At 31.5% G+C, this 17,778-nt stretch overlaps 1 protein-coding gene across 2 annotated transcripts in view; it reads left to right on the forward strand.

The window, feature by feature from the left end:
* LOC124357646 (FMRFamide neuropeptides) overlaps positions 1 to 17,123 on the forward strand; it is a 158,072-nt gene extending 140,949 nt beyond the window's left edge. The window contains exons 1-2 of one of the 2 annotated variants that reach the window (XM_046809622.1): positions 15,445 to 15,466; positions 15,543 to 17,123. In XM_046809622.1, the coding sequence (XP_046665578.1) occupies positions 15,553 to 16,965 (1,413 nt within the window). In that variant the 5' untranslated portion in view covers positions 15,445 to 15,466; positions 15,543 to 15,552 and the 3' untranslated portion in view covers positions 16,966 to 17,123. Of the gene's footprint in view, positions 1 to 15,444; positions 15,467 to 15,542 lie in introns of those variants that run through there. The other variant, XM_046809621.1, reaches the window with a different exon arrangement.
* Positions 17,124 to 17,778: the final 655 nt, after the last annotated feature.

The following is a 17,778-nucleotide window of genomic DNA, read 5'->3' on the forward strand; positions in this document are numbered from 1 at the left end:
TATGCACTTAACTATAAATTAAACAGAGAAAATCTAGTGCAGCTCTACGAGAGAAAGAAATAATAAATGTATGTCTTCTCGAGACATACATTTATTTATTATTCGATGTATGCTATCGCGTGATTGACAAATGTTCACAACGTGTTGTGAATAAGCTCTTATACAGATCATGGTGGGAGTATCTTGGATTTACTACAAAATCTGAGTAAACATTTAAATATTTCTTGAGTGAGTGTGTGCCCATAACCTGTTACATAATGTCACATTGTGTATTAAGCTTTTCGTTAAATCAAATTTAAAGTTCGAAAATAAACCAAACACGAACTTACATTAATTATTTATATGCAGTAATATACAATCAAAACTTAACTTTCAGGATAGAATCAGACAACCATCAAGTTACTACTATGAGCCATACGAAGCCTTCAATGGTATATACATATATATGTATATAAGTATATATATATATATATATATATATATATATATATATATATATATATATATATATATATATATATACTTTTAACCGCTACTCATTAAAAAACAATATTTCTACATTAAATTGGTTTAAATTAACTTCCAAACTTGATCTAGCTAATTTCAATCCAAAAGTTGCTCCGTGTCATTCTATATTTATACACCGATTCTGAGACATCAAAGACGATGTGGGTCTATAATGATGCACCAACCACATAATGTAGGATCAATATACTGTGGGTGTTTGAAGTCTGGTGCAGTATTTCGCTAAAATGTTTTATTTTTTTAATAGGACATGGCTACGTTGGTATTTGTATGAACCTTCCAACTCAGTTTTATAGAGTAGGTCGATTTGTTTGTAGTATAAATATTTATAAATGCTACTATGTAATTTAATTTAAAAGAATACCTCTAAAACCACTCAAGGTATAAAAATATTCTTTACAATACAAATTTTAAGTAAACAGAAGTAACAGAACAATTTTAGAAGATAAATTTGTGTATCAAGTTTTTTCAATTTAATTTGGCGTATTTCGGGAACTTATCGTTTCCATCAGTAGTTTTATATGGCGTAGAAGCTTTGGAATGGGGTGAGGGGAGTGGTTTTGGCTCTGGGGGTCATATTCGGCGAAATTAAGTGGACATTTTTGGAAGTGGTTTTTGGATGAGAACAATTGGACCGCTTTTGTATACAAACTGTACCCAAAAACATATTAAGGATAAGGCTAATAAAAAACGTTTCTAAGAAATTATAAGATAAGAAAACATTCTAACCACTCCAAAAATGTGATAGATGTCTTTGAATGTTGTTATACTCTCGATAAGGTAGAAAAGGGTATATGGAATTTTCCAAAACTGTTCTTAAGTAAATTATTGGTTTTATAACATATTACAAAAATTGGTTTTGGTAGTGAACGAGGCGCAGCCATTTCGTGTATTGACATTAGAGGACAATACATCCGTTGACGTGCACGTCAGAACCTGCCAGGTCGCTTCTCCCCCCTCTACGGAGTATGAGCATTCAACAATGAGAACACTCAGCAGAATGAACTTAGCCTTGTGTATACTGTACCTTGCAGTGTGTTATATAACACAAATAAATACATAAAGCAGAAAACTAACGAATAATACCTATTATTTCCTATATTAGGATACAAATAGTTAATGAATACAAGTAATGGATAATGAATATTTAATATTGGAAGACCTTCTATAATGATACCGCCGTCATTGTAGAGTTCCATTGACACGGGTCTGTAGAGCTTTATTTTGATACGGGTCTGGGTGGTGGAATATTTATTCCTTTTAAAGTGTTGTATAAAATTCAGTTGAAAATTATTACTTCTACTGCGGCACAACTTCAGGTTAAACCAGACCCTGTCCGAAAAGCGGATTATAATTTAAGCAACCTCCCACGTCGAGCGAAAGTAATTGAGACATTACAGAACACAGTGCCCCTAGAGAATATTGAAGGTTTATGAATCATTATCTATACATGAAAGTACCCGTGAGAGGCGAATCGGCTCATATTGCTACAGTACCTTCTAAATTATAAGGGCTCGGAGGTTTGGTGCATGGTCAACTTTGTAATACGATCACAGTTTCTTTGCATCTAAATGATAGTATCTGTGGCAAGCCGTAAAATTATTTTTTTGAACATTTTAATATACATAAACAGGATGTTCAAGAAGTGTGGAGAAATATTTTTGGATATATTGAAATATGTTCATCTAACAATAGTGTATTTCGTTTTCCTTAGCGGTTATTTTTAGAAATATTTTTGTTTATTTTCACTTATTTAAATCAATTTAAAATATTTTAAACCCATTAAATATTTTAATAACCGAGCAGATAATTAAAAAAAATAACACTAAGTAAAATAAAATAAAAAAGATTACTTGAATAAATGTAGGGTTAATATTACAAAATATTTCACTTTACTAACAATTTTCAAACAAATTTTGATAAATATTTATTTTTTTACTAGTTTAGTTTTTATTGGTATTATCCTGAGTGGTTTCGGCTTGTAAAGGAATAATACAACTTTTATTATTAAATAAAGACGGCTGTATCGCATCCCCAACGCGGAGGTGCAAGGTTTGTAGGGGTGTGGTGGAACGTATTTCCTCGTTTCTTCTTCCATTTAAAACTAACTTCCTCCCACAGGTCCTAATGTCTTTTCCCAAAACACTCTTTATAGAAATGGTCACTATTCGTTCTCGTTCGGAGTTAATGCGGTTACTTACTCAGCGCGTTTATACTAAAAGCCGTAATTCTAAGCCACAATGTTCTTCAGTTTTCTTCAGTGTATTGTCAGTTAAACAGTTGATCTTTTCTTTAGCCTAAAACAGTGTTATTAGTTCAGTCCATCTTGGATTTTATATAAATATGAGTTACTTTCAACCAATAATTTACTGTATTCATGTCTTTATATATATATATATATATATATATATATATATATATATATATATATATATATATATGTATGTCTTTGACACAATCAGATGCACCAAACAGCGTTATATAGTTTGGGTGAAAAAATACGGGGTGTGTTTTGGTGCTGATGGTGTTGAAACCATATTTGTATAAAAATGTAGATAAATTTATATTTAATGTGAGTTAGTGATTTATGATATGATTTTTATATAATTGTTTTTATATGATACAAACGATTTCCTTTTTAGAGATTACAAGAGGGAGCTTGAAAGCTAACAAGTTGACACAACAAATGCAATTACTCCTTCATTATCACTACTACACGTACGTAATCTCAAGCTACCAATAAGCTTACATCTCTGACTAACTTAGCATTATCCAGTGGGCAGGATTACCCCAAGCTTTACATAATTCCAGTATGATATTAACCATCTGTTTATCATAACCACTAATGTAAGTAATCTCGATGTGATCCTAATTCTCTTAACCTAATTTCATTATTAATGTAAACCTTATACATTACACAGCGGTTTTTGCTATACGGTTTTTGCTCGTATGTTCACTCCACTCTCAAACTCATTCAGACTTATAATTAAACTTATTGGACCTGCCTTGCCCATAAACTCTTAAAACACATCTGAGTAATTTGTGGTTCTATAAATGCTTAAATAGAATATTTATTTATGGAAATTCCACTTGATTGAACTTTATTTAACGAACTTGGGCGCTTCACTTTGCAATGTACCATAAAATTGGCCATAAGTGAAAACACAAGTTATGAGATCTATATCAATAAGTTCAAGGGTCTCAAATTTAGATTTTTGGATGTTCACTGCAAATACTTATGGTCTCTATGTTCTCCATAAATAGTGCAGACATACAGACAGACAGCCAGACAGAAATTAAATTTATTTCAGCCGTCGATTGGTAGGCTCTGCTAACGCTCAGCCAATCAAAAATCAACTCGACACTATGAAAGTTGTGGATATCACAGTCAACACCGTTACGCTCTTCCAGAAACCGTGATAGTGACTACAGAAAGCGGAACGGTGACAGTTTGTTCACCGCGCTCAAACAATATTGTAACGAGCGTTCATATAAGAATGCAGGTTTCTATCGGAATCTATGTGGTATAAAGAGTGGTAAGCTATCCACTACCAGTTAGAATCCTTACCTCTCTAATGGTACTGTTGCTAATGGCCATAAGCACTAATGTTTACAATTTCTATATTAACAGTACTTAGTTAATAAACAGTACTGAGTCAAAGATTATTATAGCTGAGGAAGCACCATTTTCCGCAGAATTTCCACCACAAACCTATTTACGTCATTTGTTTCACAATTCACCGACTTTTTATCAGTAAGAATAGTCAATAATTGTTTCCATGAATGATCTGATCCATCTAAACGTTCACTTGACTGCTTACAGCATTCCTTCTCTGTCTGTGTAGTCAGGGGTTAAAGTGTCTAGTCAATTTTATAAAGCAGGGAGATCAGATAGGCATCAGACAGAGATGAGCTCATACGCGGAAAGAGGATATGCATATTTACAGGGTAATGTCTTGCGTGCTTTAAGTTGCTAGGTGTTCACTGAAATTTTAATGCTTTACATTACAATGTCTATGGGGAAATTACAATTAAAATCCCAATTTAGTTGTACTGACTGTATTTCTTTTTGCCACTTCTAAAACATCGTCTTTCTTTTTTATTATTTATCCAAGTAGAAGTAAAATACAATTTTAAATATATTTCTAATCGTCTTAATAACGTAAGAAATTTATCCGAATAAATCTTCCTGTACTAAAATTAAAATTACTGTTTTATTGATGAAAGCACGTAAATTGAGGCTGAAAACATTAAAGAGGGTCGGATTTATCCGGGCTACTTAATCCTTATCAGTTCTCTGATAGGCGAACTGGCGGAGCTGCTCTGTGTGGAGCTTACGTACAGATTTCCTGCCACACTCCCCAGAAGTCCAACGTAATTGCATAATTGCATACCCCAGTTACATGTTAGAATAATGTATATCGGTATTCAAAATAATCGGCGGTGAACTTCGAATATATTTGTATACATTGTAACTTCTTAACCTCTTATAAAGTTCTAAGTTGTTTGATACTCACAGCTTATTTAAGTCTTTGACTTTACGAGAGACTAGATCATTCATCCACACGAGGATTGTGTGCGCGGAAACTTTATGCGGTAAAGCTAGTTCTGTGCGGCGGTTTGTAGATAGCGCTGCAAGAAATTCTGTTGTTTAGAATTGTAATCTACTTAAATTTTCCAGTCATGACAATAATTTGAGTAATTAAATTTGAAAGGTTGGTAATTTTTTACAGCCTCAAATTACTAAAATAATGTGATTAATACTATTATATATAATAACTGCGGTTTATTTAGTTTTGCCGCTAGATAGCCTTTTTCAAGAAGCAGCAAAATTCAATTAATCTTACTATAGTTATGAAAATCTTAAGTAACTGTTGCTTACCTACTAAATTTATGGAAGAGAAATTCACCGTTTTCGGAATTTGTTTAATGCATTTTAGAAAACTGTTTTTCAACATTTGGTATGTTTATTCTGTAAGAATAAACACTTACACTGTTGTAAGAATCTCAAGAAATCATAATTAAAACTATTCCATATTTTGATAAGGTTAATTGTTAATTTAATGTATATTTAACTCAAATTAACTTGATATTTTACACAAAATTAAAATGGTATATTTTAGTAAATGCCACAAAAATATTTATATGTATATTTATATTTATGTAAAACAGCATCGTAATATCTCGTTTTCAATAATTTGAATATATTACACACTAACTAAATATTAGTAAAATCAAATAAATAATTGTATAGAAATCAAGGCTTCATTGTATCTATATATCATAAGCTGTAACACTACAAATGTAATATTTATTCGAAATTCCCGTTAAAAAATTACAATAAGCTTACATTATTTAGATTTAAATACTACAGTTTTATAATGCTGTAACATATACAAAATTGAATTATAGTTGAAAAGTGTTTTAGAAGTAGACATTCCTTTGAAATATTATTCCTAACAATAACATATATAACTGTTTTCTACTAATTAATTATGTTTAAAACCATAAGCGACTTTATATATTCCAAAAACATATATCAAAAACAAATATTGAATCATGGTGAGTTCGAAATACGTTTATTGTCATAAAAATACTAACGACTGTTTTTAATATTGCGCAAGTAAGACACAAGCAGTACCAAAAATATAATTTTAACGATTTTATTCGGAATAAAATCGTTAAAAAATCGTTAAAATCGTTTTTTATACCCCATCCCACGATTGATGCGACTCGGCAACGACATTAGCTCGTCTGTGGATTTTTTCTCCACATCCCTTCGAGCCATCAAATGCATTGCTGCGGACTCCAGCCCAGACCTGCATTAGTCATCTCTTCTAATCATAATCATAGTCTTATTGCAATTTTTTTTTTGTTATTAATCACATTCTCTATAGTTTTGTTATTCTATGGTGTTGTTATTCGTTTGTTATTCATTGCTCTGATTTTTGCCTTGTTATAGTTATTATTAAGTCCGTTGTTCTTGTTCTTTCTGTTATCTAATTCGTAGTACTTTCTAGTCACCGTATTATTAGCATTTGTGGCAGAGTTGTCGGATTTCTTCGTTGTGTAAGTGTTTAAGTATTTCAATGTCAGACTTAGTTGGAAGCATTGCATTGCATTACATGTGTGCATAACAGTACATATACACAGTTTAAGCATTTTGTAGCATAGCTAGTGTTATATCCAATTGTTTGTTTTACTCGTTAAGTGTTGCTGTTTTGTTTTATTCTTAACATGAGCCATCAACGTTTTTGTAAAGTGTAAATTGGTGTATTGCCGTTGGAATGTAAATAAATAAATAATAAATGGATGTTATTATTATTATTTTTTATCAATTATATATGCAGTGTTATATAACTATATATAGAGTGGAGTAAATTACTTACTTCACAAAAGTAAATTTATTGCAATTTAATTATACCAATATTTTACCTTTGTACAAATTTACTAACTATATATGTAGATGGACCAATACAATTTTTAATTAGGAATTTTAATATTTTTAAGGCATATTATTCAAAATTATAAAGAATATTTAAGAATGTATTTTAAATTTTAGATTACAAAGGACGCTACATCTTATTTTGATTCAAATATCTACAACGCGATAGTCTTATTATATTACTAGGAAGGAAGGTTTGGATTTCCTGCAGAGGATTCACCCCATTCTTTTCAATATATAAAGTATTAGCTTGTGAGTAAAGTGATGCCTACAGTAACAAGGACTCTTCTTCTCAATCCTCCCATTCAGAGAGGGGTTTCGTTACTAAGCGGTTGATCCCTTTATGAAATTTCCCGACCCACTTATCTTCAGTTTTAAACGGTTTTCTTGGCATTATAGTGTAACTTCAATTGTTCCATTCCTTTAAAACACAATAAAAACTAAATCTCTGAAAATAGAGTTTACTTTAAATACATAGTGTCTATGAACATGGTAATGTTGAAGTAACTGTATATAAAGATATTTGCTCTTTCAAATTATAATTTACGTAAAATTAATATAACGTTTCGTTAACTTCCCTTGAGAGGAGCAATACTTTTCTGAAATTAATGTTCTTAATCTTTTGAAGTGGTCTTAAAGGGCCCTTTATATTAAAACTTTTCAGACTGCTATCAATTAAATGTATGTCTTTAATAAAATCACTCAAACGAAATGTTGAAATATTGCATGTGTCATGTTAAATGGTTACATATTTCACAAAGTTTTATAACGAGCAACTAACACTTACATGTTATCGGAGTTATTGAGAAACTTTATTTCCCAAATGAAAATTACACCCAACAGTTAACTATTTCCTAACTCTAAGGGCGTTTTTTAAATAAAACATCTTCACTATTTTGAGATCTTTTAAATTATGATATTTTTATATTTTCTTTGGTATAAATCATGAACACTTAAATTAACTATGAGTTATTTATCAAATATTTTTCTTTGATATACAATCAGTTAAAATATTATCAAGCTGTTGTATTATTTTCCTTTGTATTAATTAATAACAAAAGCATTTAGTACGGTACGACATGTTTTTTTTTAAGATTATTTTTATTACGAGTACAATATTTTACGGTTCTAAATTGTACAAAATCAAATTAATAGAGCATTTTGAAAGAGTACCACACCAATATTCATTAACTATATTACCTAATGTTAATGTTCGATGCTGGAATAAATAATTAGTTGCCTAGATTAAAACTGTATTATCACATACCTAAACAAACACTCCAAAAGAGTTATTTCCAAATTGGAGTTATGTTAAAAATTTTAAAATTATGCATTGCATTTATTGAAGTAAGTTTAATAATTTAATAAACTACATCAGAATCTCTGAAGTGTTGCATTTACGATTCTTTATAGTTTGAAAGTATATGAAATTAGCTAATCAACTGTTAGTCCCATTTTAGACTTGCGGCGAGAGTAAAGAATACGTTGGTATTATTTTATAAACTTTGCAAGTAACGTATTCTCGGTATATGAAGAATAACTCCTTCCAGGAAAATAACACAGATTTATCTAACATGGAAGCAAGTTCTGGGAAAGAAGTAGTGCTGGCATACAATTCCTTCTCTTATTAAACACTATCTAACCTATATTTCACCTCAACCTTTCTCTACGATTTAGATATATTGTTAATAGATGATCTCATTGTTCAATCTATCAACAAAGGAATTGTATTAATACTATAGTAAGAAGTAAGATGATGACAAGTCATTTAGTAATCGTAAAGTAAGTAATCATCGGTAGCTTGTATGAGTAAGCTTAATATATTAAAATTTAACCAAAGTACAATACATTTATCAACAACACATTGGTAATTAATTTTTAGATTAACTAGCTTAAGTTCTATGATTTATTATGGAAACTTTCATAAAAAATATCAAATTAATATAATTTTAAAAGTTTTACTAAAATGTACAGAAGTAATTTTTTAATTTAATTATATTGCTATATTGCTAATAATAATAGTGCTTTCTTTGATTTCATCCAGCGTTTTGCCTGTATAATAACTTACCAAATGTAATTAGGTTGGCCTGTATCACTTAATAAGAAATATATCGTGTAATTATGTTTTAGGTGTTTTAAGAATCATGAGACAGTTGTGTAATTCTATTAGCCACACTTGTATGGTTTGTGGCTTTGCTATTATTGTGTAGGCATTGACGCAGGTGGTGGTCGTTGTGGTTGGGGGTTGGGGGAGTGACCGGGGGCTGTTATACTAGTTGGCTCGACATCTTGACACACATGCATTGTCTTACCTTCTCTAGCCGGTGTAACGAACGTCCTTCAAGCCATGAACTTATTTAATTTAAATCAAGGGGTCTACTCATTGTATCCTTAGCCAACCAAATTTGTAAAGCTTGTTAGTTGTAGAGAATAACAAAACTAATTGTAATCGGGAAAACAGTATGTAATTGACTTCGAAATTTAATTCTTTTTATATTTTGTCAACCTTGCGGTTTCAATCACTTTAATCAGCTGTAACTGAGGAGCCTAAAAGTTCTTGAAATTGACCCAGCTATTCTTCTATGTATTTGCAACTCGTTGAATAAAATTCAAATTTGTAATTTAGATTGCTAGATTTTCTTAATCATCTCTGACATCCTTGAGGGTCAATGAGACGTTCTCATATGCATATTTTTCTACATTTTGTAATTGGCCTCTAACATCAAGAATGAAAATTGTATACTTTCCTTACGTCAGGTAAAAGATTATTAAGTAAAATAACTATCTTCGTGTCATTTGCTCTTGTAATTAAGGATACTATTGGCCTCTAAAGTATACAATTAAAAATACTAACCGGATGATCCAAGAGACAGTATAGTTTTGGTTTGCAGTAAAACACTATTGCAATTCTCGTCTAAATTATTGTTATCAATACTATACTTTTACAATGATAAACACGATGCATTCTCACCCTGCAATATGGTAGACAATTTGAATGGACGGCTTGCTCTGACATGTTGTAAGCGATCGAAAATCGTTAAATACAAAAATTGCAACCAAAGTGACAGATTAGGAACATTTGTCTTTTATACAATAAGCATCAAATAAAATGTTATGTTTAAATTTCACTTAAATCTGTTAAATTTAAATCATAAAAGTCTCAACAGTTTCTTTCAATACATCAAACCATGTTTTATGATTAAACAGAAGGTTTATGTGGCTCAACGTCACATATAAATATGTTTGGATAAAAAAAAGTAATAATAGGATGTGAATAATTTTTTTTCACTTTGATTCTGATTTTACATGAAAAATCAGAATAATTAGCCGAATTGAAAATAAATTGATCTCTAAGATTTATTCCCACAATTTATAAATACGATTATAACATTTTAATGGTGATTTTTTATTACAATTTTTGGTTTACATGGCGTTATTGGATGTGTTCCTATAAGTGCTTTCATTCCTTAAGCAGAAATATTTATAGTAAAACGCACAAATTTATGGTGGGTTTTTGTTCTAATAACGGTTTGATTCTCTTTATGCGTACACGCCGCTCGTTTGCATTAACGCTGAAAACATATTGAATAATGTACTAAAACTTTTAAAGTAGCTAGCTATGTATACATAGAATTAAAGTTATGCACAATGCATGGTTTAATTAACAGTTTATGATTTCTTAAGTAGGATTATCTCAAACCAATTTACTTTCACAAAATAGAATCCGAGTGTAGAAGACTGGTCGAAAAAGAAATGTATCCCTCGTTGTTCTGGAATGCCTATGAGGCCTTTTGATCAAAGTTGTTAACAGTGCGTAGTCGTAAACGGATTTCAATTTGAATAAATTATATTTTTGGGCTAATACCGGCGTACCATCATTAAAATAAGTTTTGTAAGCTACTAACATCATATTGAAGTAACTGAATATAAATTATCAATAATTATTAAAATTTCTAACAGAATACATGGTTATTTCAATGCTATGACTTGTTGTCGTTTAAAGTATGCATTGCTGTCGGCATCCCCATTTTGTTTATTTTTGAGACTTATTTATATCTACATCAATATTTTAAGGTTGATTTGAGAATATTTTTCCAAAAGTGTATGCAGTCATTCTTACAAATTGGCTGACTTATCTGCTGGTTAGTCATAACGTAAACACCTTTGTAGAATACAGGTTATATTACAGTGGGCTAAGTAACGTATAAAATAGGCTACTTATATTTCACATTTACGATTAAAATTACAAACAGTCACCGATCCACATTTTCCATTGTTAAATCCAATAAATAGTTTAATATTTACATTGCTTTTTACTACAATAAATAATGCTCCTTCAAGATGTTAGTTACCGTGGTCATATTTTTTATAAATTGTATTTTTTAACGTGATTTGCATTTTCTCAATACACTTTTTGCAGTACAATTGAGATGTATTTTAAACACAAACATAAGGAAACTATTTTGTAGTTTTGCAGGTTCGTAATGGTATTAGCTTCTCAAGAAAATGGATAAAGGTGTCGATTTTATTTGTTTCGGATGAATAGTTTTGTTTTCGTCGTAGGGTAAACAGAATTCCGTCAAGACCAGCTCCTCTATAAACTGAGTAATAGAATTGTTCTATCTGCAAGGTGTAGTTGATTGTCTGAGTATATTGTATCGCAAATAATCTGGTGTTAAGAATGAATAAACAATAACGTTACTATAAAGTTTTTAACAAGGTCAGAGCTATAGGCTATAGTTCACTTAAGTTCTAAGTCGATTCTAACCAATATAATGCAGTCAAACTTACTCTTTGATTAAAAAGAATTAAGCTTATTGTGCAATTTTAAAGTTTAAATGGTCAAAGACAGTTCCTTTATCATCATTTACGTATTACACAAAAGTTTACAGTAAAACAGAACTACAAATTATTTCAAAATTTTCCTTAGAAAAGGCTATTATCTAAAAATGATATAAAATATTTCATCGGAATGAAAGTCTGACTTCCTAATAAAAAATATCAAGTTTTGAAATAAAATTAACTAAATTACAATATCTTGTGAAATTTAAAATTAATTCAAATTGAATCTTATTATATTAACAAAACTTAAAATCAATATAAAATGATATATTGAAATATTGCAAACTTAAAATGATCTTCAAGCAATAGTTTCAATCAACCATCAAGTTTTTATTAAAACATGTGATACCCTTAGGCCCCTTGACAACAATTCAAACACTCTATTCTTATCAATTCTTAGACTAAAACGTTCTCTTAAATGAAAAACTATAATCATGTAGAAAAAAGCAATATAATCAACTATTATTAAAAAACCAGAAATATTCAAATACAGTTCCTTCCCAAAGAATCAAATGTTTCTTTGAATAATAAAATCCTACCACTGAGATAAAAAAAGATTCACTATTATTATAATTCACTTCCTTTTTTATGATCTTCGAATATTAAACTTCGAGTTTCTAGAGCTGATCTAGAGCTAGGTCATTGTAAAGTATATCTTATTATTTTATATTCTGTAAACATACTTTATTTCTTTGTTCCTAATATATGAGCTATAAAAAAATTGTTTAATATAATTATATGTGTAAGATTCCTACTCTCTACACTTCAACGTCCCACCATTATCAAAAAGTTCAGCAACTGACCAAAAAACAAGCTGAACATCATTGAACATTTAAGTACACGAGTATATCCGTAAAATTTTGCTTGTTTAATTTCTTTATAAAACATTCAGCAGTGCGTTGTTAATTTGGGAAAAAAATTATTAGTCTAGAAAACAGTACATGAACTTGTTACGAAATGTCTAAACTTTAAATGTTTCTGAAACACATTTCGTCTGTTACCGGCGGGCGTTTGTAAATGGAAACAGGAACCAGCAGTTTGAGCGGGAAATGAGGTAGTAATCCGGGAAGAGTTTTTTTAAAGGAATCCACAGACGGATTCAGATTATACAGACTCCGAAAACACTTCCTGTTCCGGTATAAACAATGAAGTCTCTTTTTCTGAGCAACGACTTAGTTTGACACACCCTTCTCAACAAAATCCTTAAATAATGAATATATTTTCGTTATATTAATCATTAAATATACAAGACTTGTAATATATGTAATTTTTAAAATTCAGTGCTAAACGGAAAATTGAACTACACACTTTATTTATGCTATTTTCAAGAAAATCACAAGACCCTATACTATTAAATAATTTGAAGCATATTGTCATTGATTCATCTGTATTTTTCCGAACTGTTAGATCGTTAGAAGGAAATCAAGTCACGGTCGATTATGAGATTATCATTATGTAAAATGATTCCGGATTAATTATGTAGTCTTGTCATCACTTGCTATTACTAGGTCACTATAAAAAAATTAACTATTTAATTTTTAAATTAGTCTGTAAAGTTAGTATTTGAATTGTATAAAATAAACCCTAGTTTTGGTGAAATTTGTTAAGATAGTAAACACATGTTTTCTAATGTTTAATTTTTATGTTAAAGTCTCGACGTATGGCTTCATGACCATTAAGTTACAGAATTTTAATGGAGTATATTTCAAATATTTCAAAGGAAACACATCAATATACCTTAAATATGAAATGTTGTTAAATTATCGTATTAATGGTAGTAACCAGACCTGTATAACTTGGAATCTATTATTTTGGCATGGAGAAACGTGTGTTACAGAGATTCGACATATGTTGACTCTGATTTACCTACACATGTGTGGGGCCGCTGGGTATTAGCGTGGGTTTCAGTGTTGGTTTTGTAACTGGCTGAGTTTATCTAAGGACTGACGAACCTCCTCAGCAATCCCTTGCGATAATATTTCCTCTCGTGGTTTCCTTCTTGGTTATTGGTTATAACAGTCCTTCTCCAGTCAACACTAATCGTATTTATTTAAAATACTCTTCCCACACAACTCAATGGGTGGGCAAATCAAATCAACCATTAAATGCTGTGAATATTTCTGTTCCTGAAAATGTTAACCATCCAGGGCTGATAATAATAACTGTTGCAGGAGACTCTATACCTTAGACGAAATACTGACTACTTGAACATTCTATTTAATTCTTCAAAAGTAGTTCTAACCGGAATCTTATTCCTAACTACGAACACTTCCTCTCCAATGTCGCGAGATTTCCCAATAATTCTATTTCAATTTCCTTTAACTGGATAATTACATCTTCCCTTGGACCACTTGCCTTTTTTAAGCGTGACTTGCCTTTCCGCAAAATAATTCAAAGGTGAAAAAATTAAAATTGTTGTTGCCTGTAACCTATATCCTCTTGGCTCACTTGGCTTGGAATTCCCTTGGATCACTTGGCTTTCTTAAGCGTGACTTGCCTTTCCGCAGAATAATTCAAAGGTGAGAAAATATATAAGAAAATGTCCATGTAACCTCTATAACCATAACATTTTGGCTCCATGAACCCACGAATAGAAGTCTTGAGATTTGCCTCGTGGCTTAGACAGAACCAATGTTCGGTCTAACAGATTAACCTCACTTTTTTCCGGAATTAGGAGTACAGCACAGTCACGTAAAACCAATTTTACACGGAGGATCCATCATGGATGCTTTATCGTCTCGTATAGCATGATATAATTTATTAATACAATAGTATAATATACATAGGAGGACATTAACCTGGAACTTCTACCTCTACTACCTCTCTGGCTAGGTAACTGTTTGGAAACCTTTTGATATAGCATTTTCTTCACAATACAACAAGCCAGTACTAAACGTAACCATTTATACGATTTTCAGATCATTTTGCATAAGAAAACATTTTTTGGTGGTTAAAGGAACGTATTCTTTGTTTGAGGTACCAATTTTAGCCCACATTCATTTATCTAATCGTTATATAACATTTCTAGATTGTTGTGTACAAAGTGTATTCACCCTTTAACATAACCTCTTTGACTCAAAAATGCTCTATACTTTAAGGCCATTTTTAAAAAACTTTCCGCGTACAAAACACACTGAAAGTTAAACAAACTTTTATTTTTTTCTGGAAATAAAATCCTCTAACTCAACATATAATAGGGGGAAAGCCCAAGAGCAAAAACCAGAGTTAATTAAAGAGTCTATTATGGATTCTGAATCTTCTTCATTCTATTCAATAAGGAAAACATATAAAATACTATAAACACATGAAAGAGGAATCTTAGTGGAATATCACTGGATCCCAATGGAAAAATAACATTTATAGGGTACCAGTAAACCTACTGGAACAGATTGTGTGAAGGTTTAATTATTTGTGTATGTTAACCACATGTTACAACTTTTAACCTACTTGTTTCAAATTTCTTTTCACTCAGTGCTACTGAACTACGAGGCACTTTTTTGGCACTTTTTTTGGCTCTTTTATGTAGGTTAATTTATTTATTTCATGGCTATTAAAATGAATCAATGTTTAGGTTGATATTATCATATATCTTCTTTTGTATTGACAGATTTTACTTTGTGGATGCAGATCCAGGAAAAGCTGGCAGCGTTATTGGTACGCAAGATATTTTAAAGAGTTCCCAAAAGATTTACAAATTTTCACTACAATAACACAATGTTGTTTGTTTCAGATTGAAGGAGATGAGGGCATGTGTTCTGCTGCTATGCCTGCTCCACTGGCGCCTGATCCAGCACGGGACAGATGGCAAACGGTTCGATCCCTCCATGGTAGACCCTCTGATGCGGAGGAGCCCCTTGGACAAGAACTTCATGAGGTTCGGCCGCTCAAGTCCAGCATATACGGAGGAAGATGAAGCCGAAGAGAGAAATGATTCTTCACCGGACGTGGAAACGAGTAAAGAAGAAAACTTTCTGAGATCTATGCGAGGAAAAGACAACTTCATCCGATTCGGAAGAGGGAGAACTGATAATTTTATGAGGTTCGGTAGAGGAAAGCAAGACAATTTTATGAGGTTCGGACGAGGTCCCAATGAGAATTTCATGAGATTTGGAAGAGGGAAGCAAGATAACTTTATGCGCTTGGGTAGGGGAAAACAGGACAATTTTATGAGGCTTGGTAGAGGTAAGCAAGATAACTTTATGCGTTTTGGTAGGGGCAAACAAGACAATTTCATGAGGTTCGGAAGAAAATTTGAAAGTGATGTTTTGGACACGTTTAACAAATATGAAGGCGTTGATCCGGAACTTTTACGAGAAGCAAGAGGCAAACAAGACAACTTCATGAGGTTTGGAAAGAGCTCATCAGCAGGATTTGATATTGACATACCAATTGCAATGCGCTCCATCACTCCAAAGAGTAATAGTAATTTTATAAGGTTTGGAAGAGGTAAACAAGACAGTTTCATGCGCTTCGGAAAGTCAGATGGTAAGCAAGGATTTTCACATTTTGTTGAAGATCTAGAAGATGCTGGAGAAATTAAAGATCCTACTATCAGCACCACAGATTTATTCAATGATCAAACCTCTTCCAATAACATTTTCAAAAGGGCAGCAAAATCTAAACAGTCTGACTTGCTCCGTTTTGGGCGGCAACCTCCTAACAAAGATGACAGCTTTATCAGATTCGGAAGAAACTCTCCAGGTCAACCCGAAGAAGACCCATTAACTACTGACTTCATTCCTCAAAGGCTGAAACGTTCTGTACCAAACTTCTATGACACTCAAGACGAAATGTACCCCCAGTACGAACAAGAAGGCCACATTATAACTCCATTTTCCTCGCTTTCAGACGGTACAGAAAATGGATTTTCTTCTCAGATGGAAGACTACACCAGTAGAAAGAAGCGATCTTTGAGTCACGCACCATCAACCGCTGCTCCTCTTGCAGAAGAAGATTCTTCAGTAGATTATGTATTCACTAAAATTCGCTTTGATAGTCCACCAAAACCTGAGTATCATTCCTCATTACTTTCAGCAGGGATTCCCAATGTGATCGTTGGGCCTGAGTTTTCTCTTCTTCCCGATTTGGATCCTCCCTCTTCAATGCTTAAAAAGAGTCGTCCTGGGGATCAGAACTTCCTCCGACTCGGCTAAGTTCTACTAGGTGGGCTACAACTCAAACTTGTACATTGTTGCCAATGAGAGACTGTTTTTATCTCCTAAAACACTTTATTTTACTTGTAATTGCATAAAATCAATGAAATATATGACTATGCATTTAAAAGAACAGTTATTAAATTTACGATTTGTTACTGTTGCCTAATATTTATTTTCTTACCTTACAAGTGGGTTAAGTTAACAGAGCGTGATGTAATATATTACACGGTTTATTTTTTATCTTACACAACTGGCAAGTAGTAAAGAAACAATTAATAGACAAAACTTTAAAAACAACTAATTTATGGATAATATTTTTAAAAGAATTCCGAAACAACGTAAATATCAATAATATCTGAGTAATATTAATTAATTCTTAATTAAAAATACATAATTCAATAACTTATGATTTTATAATTGTTAGGAATAAGTAGCAATGAAAAAGGTATATAGGTTCAGACTACTGTAAACAAAAATTATATTCCAATCATAAATTTGCACACAAAAGTAAATACAAAATCCACGGGGCCTAAAATAACATATATGATATATTAGTGGGCACTTTTTTGTCCTTAGGATTTATTAATATACTAATAATTCTACCTAAACAAAATGAAAATTCCACATGGCTATTTCAATAATTTTGTTTAGCCTATAAACAACAGTATATTCTGTTGTTAAAACTTGTGTAGCCGTTCTACACATAAAAGATTAATTAAGATTCCATCCCTAGTTTCAGAATGAATACAAACATTTAAGCTCCAGAAACATATAAATTATCTTCATGATTTTTACCACTAAGCCACTGGC

Source organism: Homalodisca vitripennis, chromosome 3 (genome assembly GCF_021130785.1).
Source record: "Homalodisca vitripennis isolate AUS2020 chromosome 3, UT_GWSS_2.1, whole genome shotgun sequence".
Lineage (NCBI taxonomy): Eukaryota > Metazoa > Arthropoda > Insecta > Hemiptera > Cicadellidae > Homalodisca > Homalodisca vitripennis.